Source organism: Pseudophryne corroboree, chromosome 2, assembly GCF_028390025.1.
Source record: "Pseudophryne corroboree isolate aPseCor3 chromosome 2, aPseCor3.hap2, whole genome shotgun sequence".
Lineage (NCBI taxonomy): Eukaryota > Metazoa > Chordata > Amphibia > Anura > Myobatrachidae > Pseudophryne > Pseudophryne corroboree.
Window position 1 is genome coordinate 50,298,791 of NC_086445.1, and position 17,446 is coordinate 50,316,236.

At 45.3% G+C, this 17,446-nt stretch overlaps 1 protein-coding gene across 2 annotated transcripts in view; it reads left to right on the forward strand.

Annotated features, from left to right (window-relative positions):
* The window catches only part of CAPN5 (calpain 5), a 173,239-nt gene extending 157,464 nt beyond the window's left edge, over window positions 1-15,775 (forward strand). For both annotated transcript variants that reach the window (XM_063951269.1, XM_063951270.1), the window contains exons 6-13: window positions 27-220; window positions 1,013-1,090; window positions 1,213-1,408; window positions 1,692-1,814; window positions 2,026-2,222; window positions 3,383-3,504; window positions 4,866-5,002; window positions 7,582-15,775. In XM_063951269.1, the coding sequence (XP_063807339.1) occupies window positions 27-220; window positions 1,013-1,090; window positions 1,213-1,408; window positions 1,692-1,814; window positions 2,026-2,222; window positions 3,383-3,504; window positions 4,866-5,002; window positions 7,582-7,764 (1,230 nt within the window). In that variant the 3' untranslated portion in view covers window positions 7,765-15,775. The remainder of the gene's footprint in view (window positions 1-26; window positions 221-1,012; window positions 1,091-1,212; window positions 1,409-1,691; window positions 1,815-2,025; window positions 2,223-3,382; window positions 3,505-4,865; window positions 5,003-7,581) is intronic.
* Window positions 15,776-17,446: the final 1,671 nt, after the last annotated feature.

Genomic DNA, 17,446 nt, shown 5'->3' on the forward strand with positions numbered 1-17,446 from the left:
ATTCTATAACGTTATTACTTACCTAGGCTACGACAGCTGCTGACATGGAGGCGCGGTTGGGCTGTGGCCTGGTGAAGGGCCACGCCTACGCTGTGACTGACGTGAAGAAAGTGCGCCTGGGGCACGGGCTGTTGGCATTCTTTAAATCTGAGAAGCTGGACATGATCAGAATGCGCAATCCGTGGGGGGAACGAGAGTGGAACGGGCCCTGGAGCGACAGGTAAATCTCCCTGAGGATTGCAGGGGGTGATCAGTATTCGGATAGACCTAGAACCTTCAAGCTCAGGATTAATGTTCCCATTACCTGCTGTGATGTTCTGTACTTAACATATGGTCTCTGTTATAATGTGGAAGATGCATTGGAGTGTGATGTATGCGATAAAGAGCCTAATATAATAATATTAAAATAATAAACAATGAAAGATACAAAATAAATCTCAGAATGGTCAGTAACGTCTGCCCCGTACAGCCAAGTGACAGGACATGACATCAAGGAGAACTGGAGTCTAAGGCCAGTGTGTCTTCTACCACCAGTCCACAGCCCAGTTTCATGCCATATGAAAAAGGAAATAAGCTATATTGGGGGTGGGGAATTCAATTCAAAGTGATTTTTGATTTGAACATCACTGTGGGCGGGACTTGCATTAGGAGGCCCAAGAACGTAACCAATATGGCAGACACCACTCCTTAAGGTGGCCGAATCTGCAGCAGGATTATTGCTCGGTTTGGACTCACATTTTGGTGGCCAATTCAGTATTCGTTTGTCAGTAGATCACTGCGCACAGTGTAGCTCTCCTCAGCCGATGGTATTTCCCGTTACGTCCACTCGTTTTTGGGTTTCTTGATGCTGCAGTTAGAGAGCCTTTAAGGTGGCTGAAGAAAGGTGTAGACGGGTTTTCCCTGTAGTAGATGGAGAAAAATAGAAGTTCAGATCGACCTAGAAGCCTTTCCGTTCTGCAGAGGGACGCAGCTGTCCACCAGCTCAACACAGTTATTCCTCTTGTTCTTGCAGCTCCGAGGAGTGGCAGAAAGTGAGCAAGAGTGAGCGGGAGAACCTGGGGGTGACCGTGGAGGACGACGGAGAGTTTTGGTAAGTTGCTCCCTTGAGTTGAACGCATCAACACTTAACTTGTTTAGGGCCCTTGTTGAAAGCCTGGATTGAGGTATCCTTTTTTACGCATGGCCAAGTTTATAGCATTGTCTCTGTTTCAGGATGACCTTTGAAGACTTCTGCAAGTATTACACCGACATCATCATGTGCCGACTCATAAACACCTCTCACTTAAGCATTCACAAGACCTGGGAGGAGTCTGTGTTGCGGGGATCCTGGATCAGGCATGATGACCCTCTGCAGAACCGCTCTGGAGGCTGTCTCAACAACAAGATCGCCTTCCTCCAGAACCCACAGGTGAGATCAGTCCCACCATCACATACGCATCGCCAGCAACCAACACCAATGGTCCTTTAATAAATTTGGGGTAATCGCGACAGATGTTAGTCTGGGGGTAGGAAGAGCTAGATGCACAGGAAGACGCAGGTGACACTAGGCAGCTCCTTACTGGAGGACATGCAGCTTTGGAGCATTGGTTGCCCACCAGCGGTTTATATTTTTCTGGTCATCTTCCGTCTGTGTGTTGTACGTCACACATCGGGTTGCTGTGCGGTGTCTCACCTCTGTCTCTTCTCACCAGTTTGTGTTTGATGTGAAGAAGCCGGAAGATGAAGTTCTCGTTTGCCTTCAGCAGAAGACCAAGCGGACAACCCAGAAGGACGGAAAGTTTGAGAACCTGGCCATTGGGTTTGAGGTTCTCCGGGTGAGGATTAAACCTTTCCATCAACAGATTTAATAATGGCCAATGGAAAAAAAAAAATCAAAGTGATTTGTCCTCTGAGCACGTGTTGCTTGCGTCTTCTCCCCTCCAATGTGTCCATACAGCTACTAAACCCTCCATGGTTGTTTGGTTCCATATCGGAGGACTCTTCCAGATCTGTCCTGGTGCTCTTGACATTTTGTCCTTTACGCAGGTGGAGTTAAACCGCAAGTACCGGATGCACACGTTACAGGCGAAGATCGCCGGCTCCACCTACATCAACTCTCGCAGCGTCTTCCAAAGGATGGAGCTGAAGGAGGGCCGGTACGTCATCGTTCCCACCACATTTGAGAGTGGCAAGACGGGAGACTTTCTTCTGCGAGTGTTCACTGATGTGCCTTCCAACTGCTGGTGAGTCCCTCGTTTCTATTGGCGCTTTGTGATTCCCATCATGTGCATTATAGGAGGCTTAGCAGATCTGTCTTATCACCTGGCATCTTGCCGGATTTGCCATTGGCGCAGGTTGTTTTTACTTAATCACCCATTAAACCCAAAACGTACCCTGTAACATGCTTGTTTCTAAGCAAGTCTGCAGATGTATGTGGCAAGGAAGCTGATTTGGCAAATTCAAGTAATCCCTCAGAACATTCTGACAAATCAGGGCATGCCCACCTATGACGCAGACATCTTCCCTAAGACACACAAAGAAAGGTGTAACCTATCTAGGGTTGGCTACAGTTCTCTTTCATTTGTCGCGTTAAAATTTGGATGGTCAGGGAACATTAGGACTATAGATAGGAATACCAATTCACTTAGCTTAATACCTTTTTCAGGCTGGGGGTGACATGCATCAAGCCTTGGAGAGAGAGAAAGCGGAGTAGTTACCTAAGGCAACCAATCAGCTGAATGTAATTTCAAAGACTGTGGTAGATAGATGACCGCTCAAAGCTCTTTGGCTGCTCTGGACAACTTTTGCACTTCTCTCCAAGACTTGCTACATCTCCCCCTGGGTGTGTTTGTTTTTAGACACACTATAATGTATACAGTATATACATTTGTGTCAGAGTAAATGCAGATAATGACACAATAACCTGAATGCAAACTAGGAAATGACATGGATACAATGTTTCGGGATAGGGGTTGTTATTTTTTTAAATGAACCTACATTCCGGTTTCACCACAGTTCCTGCTGACAAAGGTCATTAGTAGTGGGCGTGGCTGCAGTGTCCAGCATTCCAGCCCCTAAACATGCACTGTGGTGGATTATGTGGGGGAGGGGTCCTTACAGTGTTATGAAGGGGAGGGGGGTATGGAATGTTGTGTAACTTGTTCAGACCAGAAAGTGAGTCCTGAGCGAAACTTTGAGTATTTTTTCTATAAAAATAACACACAGCTTCCTGAAATGAAATGTAATAGTGCACATTGCATCCATAGTGTGTGTGTCTGTGTGTTTATGCTTTGTGTGCCCTTATTAGAGGGCAGCATCACCCGTAAATACAGCCAGGGCGGCCCCCCCACCCATACTGTGCCTTACACACAACCACTGACTGCACCATTCTTCTCCTGGCCAGTGAGCTGACGCTAGATGAGCCCCGGAAGACCTGTTGGTCCGGAATGTGCGGCTTCCCTCAGCTGGTGTCGCAGGTCCACGTGCTCAGCGCGACGGGACTCAAACAGCAGGACTCTCAAGGAGGTAACCAGTTCAGTCAATATCCCTGTACAAGCGTGGGGCCTGCTGAGTATTGTAGTGCGCCGCTGTCTGGGGTGTGTGCTGGATTACTTCATTAAACATAGTGTCTAAAATGGGGATAATCTCAGCTGGATATTATGGTCATCTGTTTATAATGACCCAACATACGGGGGACAGCTAAACTGAGAGAACGTGACGCAAACAAGACTATTAACGTGGATTTCTGTGTCCGGCATAGTCCCTCGGCATTTACAAGCAGAGACAAGTCCAGAACCTTACAGGGAGCGTTTATAGGTCTCTTATTGTTGTTGCACTGGGTTTCATTTATGATGTTGTGTCTTAAATTGTATTAATGCACAGGAGTACTTGTGCCCACTTATAGAACGCGTCGGTAACAGTCGGTGGGAGTACAGATATATACTGACATGATGAGCCCGGGTAACACATTAGACAACGTAATATTCCCATGTGTTTTACAGCATCCACCCTCCATGTCTTATCCCACCTGACATATGCAGCCATTCCCTCACTAGCACATAGCTAATTTCCTGATACACTCTGTGCAGCTGGGGATACATTTGCTTCCACTGTATAACTCTCAGCCTGTGACTTCCTGAGGCCTCCATTCCCCTCCTCACATCATGTCACTGCCCCTGTCACATGCAGTCCTGTCCTCACTGACCAATCACTCATCTCCTGATATACTCTGTGCTGCTGTGGACCCTGCTCCTCCCACTATATAACTCTCAGCCTGTGGCTTCCTGCTGCCTCCATTCCCCTCCTCACATCATGTCACTGCCCCTGTCACATGCAGCCCTGCCCTCACTGACACATCACTCATCTCCTGATATACTCTGTGCTGCTGGAGACCCTGCTCCTCCCACTATATAACTCTCAGTCTGTGACTTCCTGCTGCTTTCATTCCCCTCCTCACATCATGTCACTGCCCCTGTCACATGCAGCCCTGTCCTCACTGACACATCACTCATCTCCTGATACACTCTGTGCTGCTGGGGACCCTGCTTTTCCCACTATACAACTCTGTCTGTCACTGCCCCTGTCACATGCAGCCCTGTCGTCACTTACGCATCACTGTATTCCTGATGCACTCTGTACTTGGGCAGGTGTGGGTGAGTTACCGGGACAGGTGTGGGTGAGTTACCGGGACAGGTGTGGGTGAGTTACCAGGACAGGTGTGGGTGAGTTACCAGGACAGGTGTGGGTGAGTTACCAGGACAGATGTGGGTGAGTTACCGGGGCAGGTGTGGGTGAGTTACCAGGACAGATGTGGGTGAGTTACCGGGGCAGGTGTGGGCGAGTTACCAGTTTAGGTGAGATCATTGATTCCGCCTTTCTCCTCGCAGGCGCAGACCCGTATGTCATTATTGGCTCTGAAGGGGCTAAAGTACAATCGCCAGTCCTAAAGGACACACTCTCTCCGCAATTCGACGTCAAGGGCTTGTTCTACCGGAAGAAACCGGGGCAGCCCATCATCATCCAGGTAAACGTGGCCTATTGAAAGAGTCTATTATTACCTGTGATTATGTGATCTATATGTCCTCAAGCTCATAGGAGACAAGTCTATAAAGTGATGCGATTTACTTTGTATATGGGGGTGGTACATGGTGGGTGGGGGGGGATTCACCAGAAACTTGTATGGACAGCACGGCGTAACCCCCTCTGCAGCAGTGTGGCCGGTGTACAGCAATGCACATGATGGTGTAATGTCATTGGCTGGACCACATCCCGCCCATTATTCATGTATTTACTTATTATTTATTATCCGTTATAGCGCACTTGTGTACAGAGAATATGTCCATCATGCACATTAGTCCCTGCCCAGGGGAGCTTACAATCTGTCTTTAGTCCCTATCACACATACACACTAGGGCAGTGGTTTCCAAACTTTTTTGAATCACGGCGCCCTAGAATATCAGAATTTTTTTCACGGCACCCCTAGGCCAAAAATTTCTTCTTGAGAAATTTAGAAAGAAATATTACATTAAGTAGATCGTGTTTATATGTCATCCTTAGGGTACGTTGTGTGGTGAGGGACAGGTTTTGTTTCTGTTTGGCCACATATTTTATGACTGGCAGCCGCCAGCACTGGTTTTGCCTATTATATTAACCATGAATAATTTGAATTGGTCCTGCACCACCAACCCAGGGCACCCCTGCAAGTGTCCCGAGGCACCCCAGGGAGACACGGCACACAGTTTGGGATTCTCTGCACTAGGGTTACATTTCTTTTTGTCAGAATTCAATTACCCTACTAATATGTTTTTGGATTGTGGAAAACCGGAGCAGCCGGAGAAAACCACGCAAACACGGGGAGGACAGCCGTTGAGGCCGTAATGCTAATCGCTACCAGGAGGGAAACATTCTCCAAATGAAGAGAAGCAATAGGACACGAGGACATGCACTGAGACTGGAGGGGGGGAGGTTCAGGGGAAATATGAGGAGAAATTACTTCACAGAAAGGGTAGTGGACAAGTGGAATAGCCTCCCATCAGAGGTGGTAGAGGCTAAGACAGTAGAGCAATTTAAACATGCATGGGATAGGCATAAGGATATCCTTACAAAGAAATAAGGATCAAATAAGGTTTGAGGTAAAAACATGGTAAAAAAAAAAGGGGGGGGCAGACAAGATGGGCCAAGTGGTTCTTATCTGCCGTCACATTCTATGTTTCTGTGTAACCATGCTGTTCACTTCGTGTAATCCTATAAATTGCAGCTCACTTGCAATTCATATGAACTCAAGGCGATGAGATCCTCTCTAGACCTAGTTTTTTACATCCTGTCTGATTTAGTCTGACCTAAAGTAACTACTGTCCTATAATTATTTTAGCATGTTTGTAGCATCTGTTTCTATATGTTTTCCTGTATGTAGTAGATAGAAGACCGTTCCCAGTGCAAAGCACTGTTACATGTGAGACAGCGGGGCCCTCTAGTGTTAGGATGCTATCATTGCATTGCAGACTAGCAGAGAAAAGTCTACATCAGGGGTGGGGAACCTTTTGGCCCTCCAGCTGTTGTTGAACTACACATACCAGCATGCCTTGCTACAGTTTTGCTATTTGGCCATGCTAAAACTGTTGCAGGGCATGCTGGGATTTGCGCATTTTTGCGTATTTCCAGGCGATTAACATTGCAATTGTACGCAAGAGATCCGTCTCCTGGGGGTAAGGTGGGCGTGCACTGTAGCTGGAGTTCCACAGTGTTGCACATATGGGGAAAAGAATCCGGTCTCTGACGTATCTGTTACACCTAGCGTAGGGTAGGTTCAATTGCCGACACTAATTATGACATTTGGGGCTGAGGACGGAGAAACAGTAGGTGGTGCGTCTTCCGACAGCACATATCCTCGCATTAGGTCTCATTAGCTATATGCATACTCACGTTAGCATAAGTTAGTAAATACAGCTTCCCCCAATATCAGACACTTTGCGTCAGGCCCTCAGTGTGGAGAGGTGCGTTTCACCACATAGAAATTTGACAGTCGGGTTGTAGCAATCTGTCTCCTGCGTTTGCAAGAAATCTGTGTGTGGTCTGTTTCATCTGTACTGCAGAAAATTGGTTTTATATTTCATAGGGTTTTTTTTTTCTGGTTTGGATTAATGTCTGTGGGGGGAATTCAGTTACCCGGTATCATTGATGGTGGGTAATTGTCTTGCCAGAGGTATTCAGTTAGCCCCAATAACCCGGCGTGAGTTGTGGCTTATTAGGGATTTTGTTTCACCTGCCTCAGACAGATGAAAGAAAATACCTGACAACAGCCACGTTTTGCCGGTTTCTAGCCAAAAACAACACTTTTTTTCACTAAGCCTTTGTGTTTTTAGGACATTTTTTATTTTATTTTTTATTTAGGCGACCGAGTTGGCTTGACCCCCCCCCCCAAAAAAAAAAACATCGGAGAAACATCGGGAATGTTTCTTCACACCTAATTGATTTCCCCCCTATACTTAATTCCTCTTTTGGAGATTATTTTCTTTTTTACACCCTTTTGTCTTAATGAAGAATAGAAAAAAACTAGAATTGCCAAAATCCAAAGTCTTACTGTTTTTATGTCATTACTCTCAGGTGTGGAATCACAATGTGGTAAAAGACGAGTTCATGGGTCAGGTGGTCCTCGCCGGGGACCCGAACAACCAGCAGACCCAGCACAGCATCCCGCTCCAGGACAAGAGCAACAAAGCCAATCCCCAGGTGTCCGGTTCCATTCAGCTGGTCCTATTGACCAGCAACAGCCTCACCGGAATCTAACTGTTGCCAGAACCCCGCAGGTGCCTTTGGGAAAGCCTGACAGACATCATCGCCTCATTCCAAACTTCTACTTGTGGCCTATGTATTTCAAAGATAAACCATATCATATTGTGCATCTATAGTGACATGGTAACAGGGTATGCAATCCAGTGCAAGCAGTGTGCCATACTGTGTAACTATAGTGACATGGTAACAGGGTATGCAATGCAGTGCAAGCAGTGTGCCATACTGTGTAACTATAGTGACATGGTAACAGGGTATGCAATGCAGTGCAAGCAGTGTGCCATACTGTAACTATAGTGACATGGTAACAGGGTATGCAATGCAGTGCAAGCAGTGTGCCGTACTGTAACTATAGTGACATGGTAACAGGGTGTGCAATGCAGTGCAAGCAGTGTGCCGTACTGTAACTATAGTGACATGGTAACAGGGTATGCAATGCAGTGCAAGCAGTGTGCCGTACTGTGTAACTATAGTGACATGGTAACAGGGTATGCAATGCAGTGCAAGCAGTGTGCCGTACTGTGTAACTATAGTTACATGGTAACAGGGTATGCAATGCATTGCAAGCAGTGTGCCGTACTGTGTAACTATAGTGACATGGTAACAGGGTGTACAATGCAGTGTGCCGTACTGTGCAACTATAGCGACATGGTAACAGTATGCAGTCAGATGCATGCATGCAGTGTGCCGTACTGTGTAACTATAGCGACATGGTAACAGTATGCAGTCAGATGCATGCATGCAGTGTGCCGTACTGTGTAACTATAGCGACATGGTAACAGTATGCAGTCAGATGCATGCATGCAGTGTGCCGTATTGTGCAACTATAGCGACATGGTAACAGTATGCAGTCAGGTGCATGCAGTGTGCCGTACTGTGTAACTATAGCGACATGGTAACAGTGTGCAGTCAGGTGTATGCATGCAGTGTGCCGTACTGTGTAACTATAGCGACATGGTAACAGTATGCAGTCAGGTGTATGCATGCAGTGTGCCGTACTGTGTAACTATAGCGACATGGTAACAGTGTGCAGTCAGGTGTATGCATGCAGTGTGCCGTACTGTGTAACTATAGCGACATGGTAACAGTGTGCAGTCAGGTGTATGCATGCAGTGTGCCGTACTGTGTAACTATAGCGACATGGTAACAGTATGCAGTCAGATGCATGCATGCAGTGTGCCGTACTGTGTAACTATAGCGACATGGTAACAGTGTGCAGTCAGGTGTATGCAGTGTGCTGTACTGTGTAACTATAGCGACATGGTAACAGTATGCAGTCAGGTGTATGCAGTGTGCCACACTGTGTAACTATAGTGACATGGTAACAGTGTGCAGTCAGGTGTATGCAGTGTGCTGTACTGTGTAACTATAGCGACATGGTAACAGTGTGCAGTCAGGTGTATGCAGTGTGCTGTACTGTGTAACTATAGCGACATGGTAACAGTATGCAGTCAGGGGTATGCAGTGTGCCACACTGTGTAACTATAGTGACATGGTAACAGTGTGCAGTCAGGTGTATGCAGTGTGCTGTACTGTGTAACTATAGTGACATGGTAACAGTATGCAGTCAGATGCATGCAGTGTGCCACACTGTGTAACTATAGTGACATGGTAACAGTGTGCAGTCAGATGCATGCAGTGTGCCGTACTGTGTAACTATAGCGACATGGTAACAGTGTGCAGTCAGGTGTATGCATGCAGTGTGCCGTACTGTGTAACTATAGCGACATGGTAACAGTGTGCAGTCAGATGCATGCAGTGTGCCGTACTGTGTAACTATAGCGACATGGTAACAGTGTGCAGTCAGATGCATGCAGTGTGCCGTACTGTGTAACTATAGCGACATGGTAACAGTGTGCAGTCAGATGCATGCAGTGTGCCGTACTGTGTAACTATAGCGACATGGTAACAGTGTGCAGTCAGATGCATGCAGTGTGCCGTACTGTGTAACTATAGCGACATGGTAACAGTGTGCAGTCAGATGCATGCAGTGTGCCGTACTGTGTAACTATAGCGACATGGTAACAGTGTGCAGTCAGATGCATGCATGCAGTGTGCCACACCGTGTTTTACAGACAGAAAAATTATTATCGTTATTGCAGGGAAATTGCATCAGTTATTGTATTTATCATTCTATTCCCTGTGCTTCCATTTTGTATACAAATATTTAGAGACCTATTTACTGTATAAAGACCGGTATAGAAACACTATTGCCATTATAATGGAACTATTCTTTAAAGACCTCTTGGGTGAAGTCTGCATGGAGGCACCACTTTGAGCACGGAGCTCTTGTGCAATCAGTTCACCCTTCAGTCAGCGCTGTGCGACCATATGCATAAACCTAGGCTGTGTCTTTTTAACGACTCCATTACTCACTGCATGCCAAAGCCTAGTGTTACTGCCCACTGCGCACATTAAGGTGCGCTCCACTACTGTATTGCAATGCCTAAATGTATCTAGTTGAAAGAACTTTTATTGGTGTGACTGCAAGAAGTCAATTTATTTGACTATTTCTTGATTGGCCGGTAGAGATTGATTTTTTTATTTTATTTTAGTTTTTTATTACTGTTTTTATCTGCCATAGATTGGATTGGCCTCTGTATGTAGTCTACAGTCTCCCACAAAAATGTGTCCAATAAAGTTGTCTATCTTTAGATATTGTAACAGGAGTCTTGCTAGAATGTGCTCTGCTACAAAAATTCCACCAACGACCGACTCCAGGCTTGTGCAAAAACAACAAGTACCTTTTATTCAGATATCTCAAAAACAAAGCTATACATAAAACAAAGATCACTGTCTTTAGTATAAACTACCAGGGAGGTTAGGCCCTGCCTCACTCCCTCTTACTTAATAAGGAACCTTTCAGGTCCCGGCATCCTGACACTAGTGGCCCAGCCCTCCGGATCCCACTGTCCCTAGCAGGCCTATCACCTGGACATTAACTGCCTTCAGGAGCCCTGACTTATGGGAGAGACTCTGCTTTAAACCCAGCACCCAGGTGCTGGCTGATGAAGCAGCTTCTTGGGCTAAGAAGCCTATAAGACCTGGTCTGGGCCAAATGGATGGGAACCTGGACCATCCACACTTCCCATCCACCCCCAGGATCCTGTGTGTAACTTACAGGTGGCAAAGTACCTCTCCTGTCACATACACTTTCCCTCAGCTTTTCCTGGCTCAGACAAGCCAGGCTCTGACATTGGCAAGGTTTCACATTTGGCAATTATTTTGGGCTGAAAAATCTTTGGGACATAACTTGGGCCCATACACCTGGGTCTCAAGTTCCTCTCCGAAGTACACGTCCGAGGCCCTTTTCACTGGCCTTGGAATCTATTTCCATTAAAGGTTGGTGGCACCAACTCCACTGTGCCACCTTCCCTTTCCCTCCACTTTGGCATAGTGGCCAAAGTGGTCATTTTAATGAACAACTTCCTGTTGCCCACTAAACTTCGTTTCCCTTTTCGGGCTCGGATTTACTGGCTACTGAGGAAGTCGCTTCATTCTTGTCTGGGTGTTTGTGACACCTGACCTTAACCAACCCTGGACTGGGGAAGGTTTTTAAGTTCACTCTAGGCCTAGTAGTCACCTCGTCCCTCACTGGGCTTGGCCTATATGGACAATTCCACCTTTTATGGCCCAGCTTTTGGCACCGGTAACACCTAGTCTCTGCCCTGACTTTAATTGTTCTGAGGTCATGGTCCAACTTTGCCCCCACCCTTTCCCTCAGAGTGAGGCATTTGTCCCGAGTCTCAGAAAGTCCTTTCATTTGTTGAACTTTTAGTGCTTCCTTCAGTCTTTCCAGCTTTGGCAACATTTTCTTTATTAACGTGACTGCTTAGTAATCCGATCTCTCATCTTTGACCCTAGTCACTGTCTCCTGCTGTTCTATGACCAGCACATAACCCATTGTGAGTCACTTGTCCAGGTCTCTTATTCGACTCCATAGTTTAGGAATGTCCTTCACCATTTTTTTTTAGCTGGCTGTTACTTAGGGCCAGCTTTTGGAACTCTCCCCTCAAGTTTTCCAGCTTTCGTGTCTCATATAGAGAACTCTCCCTGGGTAGCGCAACCTCAGAAATGGGACTCTGCACCGATTCCTCTGAGACAGGTTCTTGCTCCTTACTTAGTGTGTCCTTTATGAACTGTCCGAGTTTAGCAATTGGATCTTGAGCCTCCTGTGGTGGATCATGCTGGGGTGCAACAACCCCAAGATCGAAATCTTGCACCTTATCCTCCTCATACACGTGGGGAACCCCTTCAGAAGCAGGTTCTTGGATGACTTCGGAAGTGGACTCCTGTATTGCAACTAGCTTAGCCATGACTAGCTCACGTAGGCAAAACACCTCCAAAGGTACGGTTTTTGTCTGTGATTCGTCAGAGAAAGTCTCACATATGCACTGGATGTCGAGAACCGGGGGGGAACCTGTGATGTCCCATCAGGGATTAACTTCTGAATGTACATCGCGTCAACAGGAGAAGGAACCTGGGTTTCCAAGACCTCAACAGAAGCTATCTCCAGCTCAGATAAGACTTCCTGTTCTAGGATGGGCTGTTGAGTGGTCATCAAATTGCCATCTGTCCAGGTAGATTCCTTGGGTTTATCATTCTGCCACAGATCCAGCAGATTAGAGTATTCTTGTTTTGGAGGTGGATGATCACTTGACATCAAGTCAACATCTAGCTCCATTACCACTTCTCCTCACTCCCTGTCAACTGAAGAGCAGCCGGGAATCCCACATCTTCATCTCGTGTATCCATAAACACATCTTATGTGAGCACCTGTGGCTGCCATGCTCCATCTTGAACAGGTTCCACTGAACTCAGGGCTTTGTTCCACTCTTCGCCCAAGCTACTACAACGTTCTTTTTCCAGAGAATGAGGTGGTCCTGCTTCAGAGGAACTTCTCACTGCCGTCCTAGGGGTAAACCGCGAAACACTGCCATCTGATGTGGCTTTCTCTTGCTGCTTGAAAAATCTACGTGGATTTTCTGTGCGCTGCGCAATAATGGCTGCAGCTTCCTCCATGCTCTGGAACGGCAATACCAACTGAATGGACATTAGTGCCTGTAAATGTTCTACCTCTGAGGAAGGCCCTCATTTCCACTTTCTAGGCAGATGGCCTTACTAGTGCCATAGAAGGGAGCCTTCTGGGCCTTACGCACTGGCAGCTCTGGCTCAACTTTCCTGTTCCTTCTGGCTGTAACAGGGAATCCAGTATAGCCGGGTTCCATTACAGTATAGTACCATTCTTCCACAGCCTGCACCACCGTTGGCATAATTTCCCCCGAAGATGGCATCTCCATTTTGGCTGATAATGTCTCTGACCCAACATTTGGCATAACGTCTTCAGCAACTGGTATAGCTACGCCTGTGTCTGAACTGAAACTAGGCATAGCCAATGGTTTTAGCTTAGAAACCTCCTCCTGAAGCTCCGCTAAGTCTTGCGACAGAGCCTTTTTGGCCAGCACCAAACTCCCATATCGTGTCTGGTCACAGGAGATTTCCTGTAATCGTCCTTGGCTATGTACTACAAAGTTTTCAGATCTGGGTTTAGCCTTTGCCAAGGTTTTCTGCAACTCTGACACCTGGCATGAGATCTTGGCAATCTCTTCTCTACTCCTTCCCCAATTTGGTCAGAGAGTCAGACAAAAGAGATTCCTTCTCCTCCAGCTTTTGTGTTAAGGTGTTCACCTGCTCTTGAAGAAAATCACATTTTTCCTTAAGGTCTTCTAGCTCCTGGTCCTTTAATTGGACATTGCTTTCAAAGTCAATTATCGTGCAACACCAAAAAAAAGGTTCCATGTTAAAATCTTACCCAAGATCTGGATTACTCCCCAATAAGCTCTCCACTTCACTCTACACCTGTGGGGCTTTAATAGGGTCACATAAGTTGTTTTTTTTAGCATGAATTCTCTTTTTGTTACCTATTTGAAGAGACACTTCAGAATATGCTATATATCTAGAAATCTTTATTCACACTGTTACCTTTGAAAACTGTAAGTGAAAGGGAAAATAAAAATTCCTTTTTTCTTTTTAGCACAGATTAAGCTTTTAACAAAGCACTGAAAGGTAGCATGTACATAGTCATCCCACATACCTTACACTGGTAGTGCAAATAAATAACTTCTCCCTTCAGGCTCTTAAAACTAGAACTCAGGGATTGCTGGGTCACACAGTGCCACAAAATTTCTCTATTTAAATAGAACCACATTTATAAAAGGTTTCAACTTTGCTTGATTGGTCTTAATGTGCTAATTAACAGGGACACCAGACTCCCATTACCAGATTTTGCAGGTACATGTAAATATAAGCTTGGAAAAGAAATTCAGTCATAAATTATCAGCTGCTTGCAACCCCTTAGAGCAAATCAGCACAGCAAATCAGCACAGCTACTTTCAATGAATGGTGCAAAGCATATAAGACAGAACAGGCCGTGCACCCTGTTTAACCTCTTTGCTGCCAATGCAAACCTTTGCACCAAAATTAAACACTTTCAGTTTAAACAAAACATATCCTTATTTTTACCCCGTGGGGTTGGGTTTAACCACTACTCACAATACCCGTGGTCTAGTACTGATGCCCACGAGTTCAGCTTGGTCTGGAGTTCGCTGGTATGTGTGCCACTCCCTTGCGGCTGTTGGGTCCTCTGCCACATGTGACACGACTAGCAGAAGGGCCCTACGTTGGGCGCCATTTGCAACAGGAGTCTTGCTAGAATGCACTCTACTACAAAAATTCCACCAACGACCGACTCCAGGCTTGTGCAAAAACAACAAATACCTTTTATTCAGGTAGCTCAAAAACCAAGATATACATAAAACAAAGATCACTGTCTTTAGTATAAACTACCAGGGAGGTTAGGCCCTGCCTCACTCCCTCTTACTTAATAAGGAACCTTTCAGGTCCCGGCATCCTGACACTAGTGGCCCAGCCCTCCGGATCCCACTGTCCCTAGCAGGCCTATCACCTGGACATTAACTGCCTTCAGGAGCCCTGACTCATGGGAGAGACTCTGCTTTAAACCCAACACCCTGGCTGATGAAGCAGCTTCTTGGGCTAAAAAGCCTATAAGACCTGGTCTGGGCCAAATGGATGGGAACCCGGTCCATCCGCACTTCCCATCCACCCCCAGGACCCTGTGTATAGCTTACAGGTGGCAAAGTACCTCTCCTGCCACATCATTAAACAGCAATCGGCTTTGTGCAATCCCGTGGAGCTCACGCGGAAGAACTGCCTCCTATTTAATTGATTTTCTTTTTTTAGTACGTGTGGGTATCTTAAGCCAATGACAATGTTTTATTCTGTACATATTATGAACAGATAAAAAAATGCTTGAATGTTATAAAGAACGTTTACCCAAATGTATAACCTACTGTATTATGGCATAAAAAAACAACTGACTGGCCAGGCTTAGAAATAAGCCAGTGGATGAATTTTGCCAAAAGCCTCAGTCTATCTTGTAATCAGGACAAAAAGCTTAAACCAAGACTGGCAGATAACTGACAGCGAAGTGTGTAAATCTTTTTAGGGTGCCTCTGAGAGAAGGAAGCTATATTAGCAGAGTCGGCAAGGATTCATTTCCTTATACACAGGGTCCAAAATGCCAAATAACTCTTTAATTTCTGTACTTTCTTTTTTTATGTAATTGGGCGACATTTCTGAAATAGTTTGACGTGGAACTGTAGAAAAGGCGCTGTTTCCCATAGCAACTGGTCTGATTCTTACTGACGTGTTCAAGATGGAACACCACCAAATGTTTTGCCCAGTTACCTTATAACTGCTTGTTATGTCTTAAGATTCTGTTCATCTGTGAAAATCTCATTTGATAACTTGATTTAAATCTGTTTTATATTGTCGACATTCAATGTATTGTTATACTCTGGATTTGGGTTTCTGGGAATTTATATTTTGTTACATTGAACTTTTCTATTTTAGTACTTTTTTTAATTTGAATTTTTTTTTATGTTTGCAAATTTACACTTTATAATCATTAAAATGTGTCCAGGAGAAACCTTTATATTAAATGTATCTCTCCTACGTTGTATTGTCATGTTCTGAATGATCTTCTGCTTATGCCACATACTGTATTGCTTATTATACGGTCCAACAGATTGTTGGGGGAAGATTAAGTGCAAGGTTTCGCCCAGATCTTTCGCGATGCGGGTAATTATGGGAGGAGAACCTCGTTTGCACCTTGATAAAGCTAAATATTTATCTTCTATAATACCCTTTATGAGGTCTAAGAACACTGTACGCTATTTACGTATGGAGTACCGTAAGGGTACGCTCGTTGCGTAACAATCGCTTAGCCGTGGTCGAGACGCTCAAGCGTCACGTTCGCTCACGGCAAAGAGATCACAGGCAGGCACGCTATTGGCTGCCGACTAACGTAATGATTCACTATAGCGTAACGGACGCTGTATCGGGAGCGGGCTGCTCGAGCGATACAGACGCTCACAATGTTAAACCTTTATATCTAAACCATAAACAATGTAATATGCTGTAAAACCTTAGTGTAGAGATAGGGTGTAGATGCAACACAGTGTAACCTTATTAACTTAAAAGCTGTTTGAGCGTCACCGACGCTCTGAGAATACTTAACACTATAAGAAATACACAGATACCGTGCTTAGGGTCCAACGCCTAATATATATATATTATGAATGTTATACTTGCAAAAGAATTAATACAATACAAGTCATACACTACAATATAACATAGACTACCTAACCAGATAACTACACATGAAATACAATACAATACTATTACGTTTGAGAGAAAGAGGAGAAGAGAGAGAGAGATATGGCCCACAACAACAAGAAAGACAATATGATTGCGGAGAAAACTTACGCACAAAGGAAACGATCGCATGCGCCTCTGGACATCCAGCTCCCGATTTTCAGCAATGATAACCGTTGAAGAGTGAGAGCTGGATGTGATCGGCTTGTCTATTTATGCCCCACACACAATACAATTCAATAGTCCCTACAATCTCATTGTTCATTGGACACAGGAATTCCTCCTCGCATTATAACAAAAGGTCATAGGTTGATTCATACAGGTGGGCTGTGACGATTTCCAACTGCTCAGGTGGGTGGGAAACTAGGTTTCCCGCCGCATGGATAAGTAAGTGCAAATAATAGTAAATGGACATAAACTTCTTATGTCCATAACTATTCGCACGAGCGATTAATCCGCTTCAAACCAACACCGGAATATTGCTAATTAAATATTCTTCCGATGGATACTAAACACCACTGTATTACTCCTGTCTGACCCTTCGTATCAAACAAAGGGGGATTTCTCTGTTCATGAACATTCTACATTAACCAAACTTTCAGATTCTATCAAAGGGACCATGATCTACAAAATACATTATATAGTGGAAATATGTAACGATTGAGTCGCACGCTACGAACACATGAACTCTACCGTAAATGCACATACCGCGCGCCCGCGGGTGCCCGCAACAGCGAGTATGCGTACGCACGGGAGAGCGCACGCATGCGCAGCGCAGACCTGTGTGAGGTGCAAATATGGCAGTGTGCATCGTGATATTTTTCTGACTTTGACAGTCCACCCTTTGGCAGTCAACAATAACTGCCACTTCCTAAAACATTTCAAAAAGAGAAAAATATATGTCAGGGGTTAATACATTTACATGGTTGGGTAGGGGAGGAGA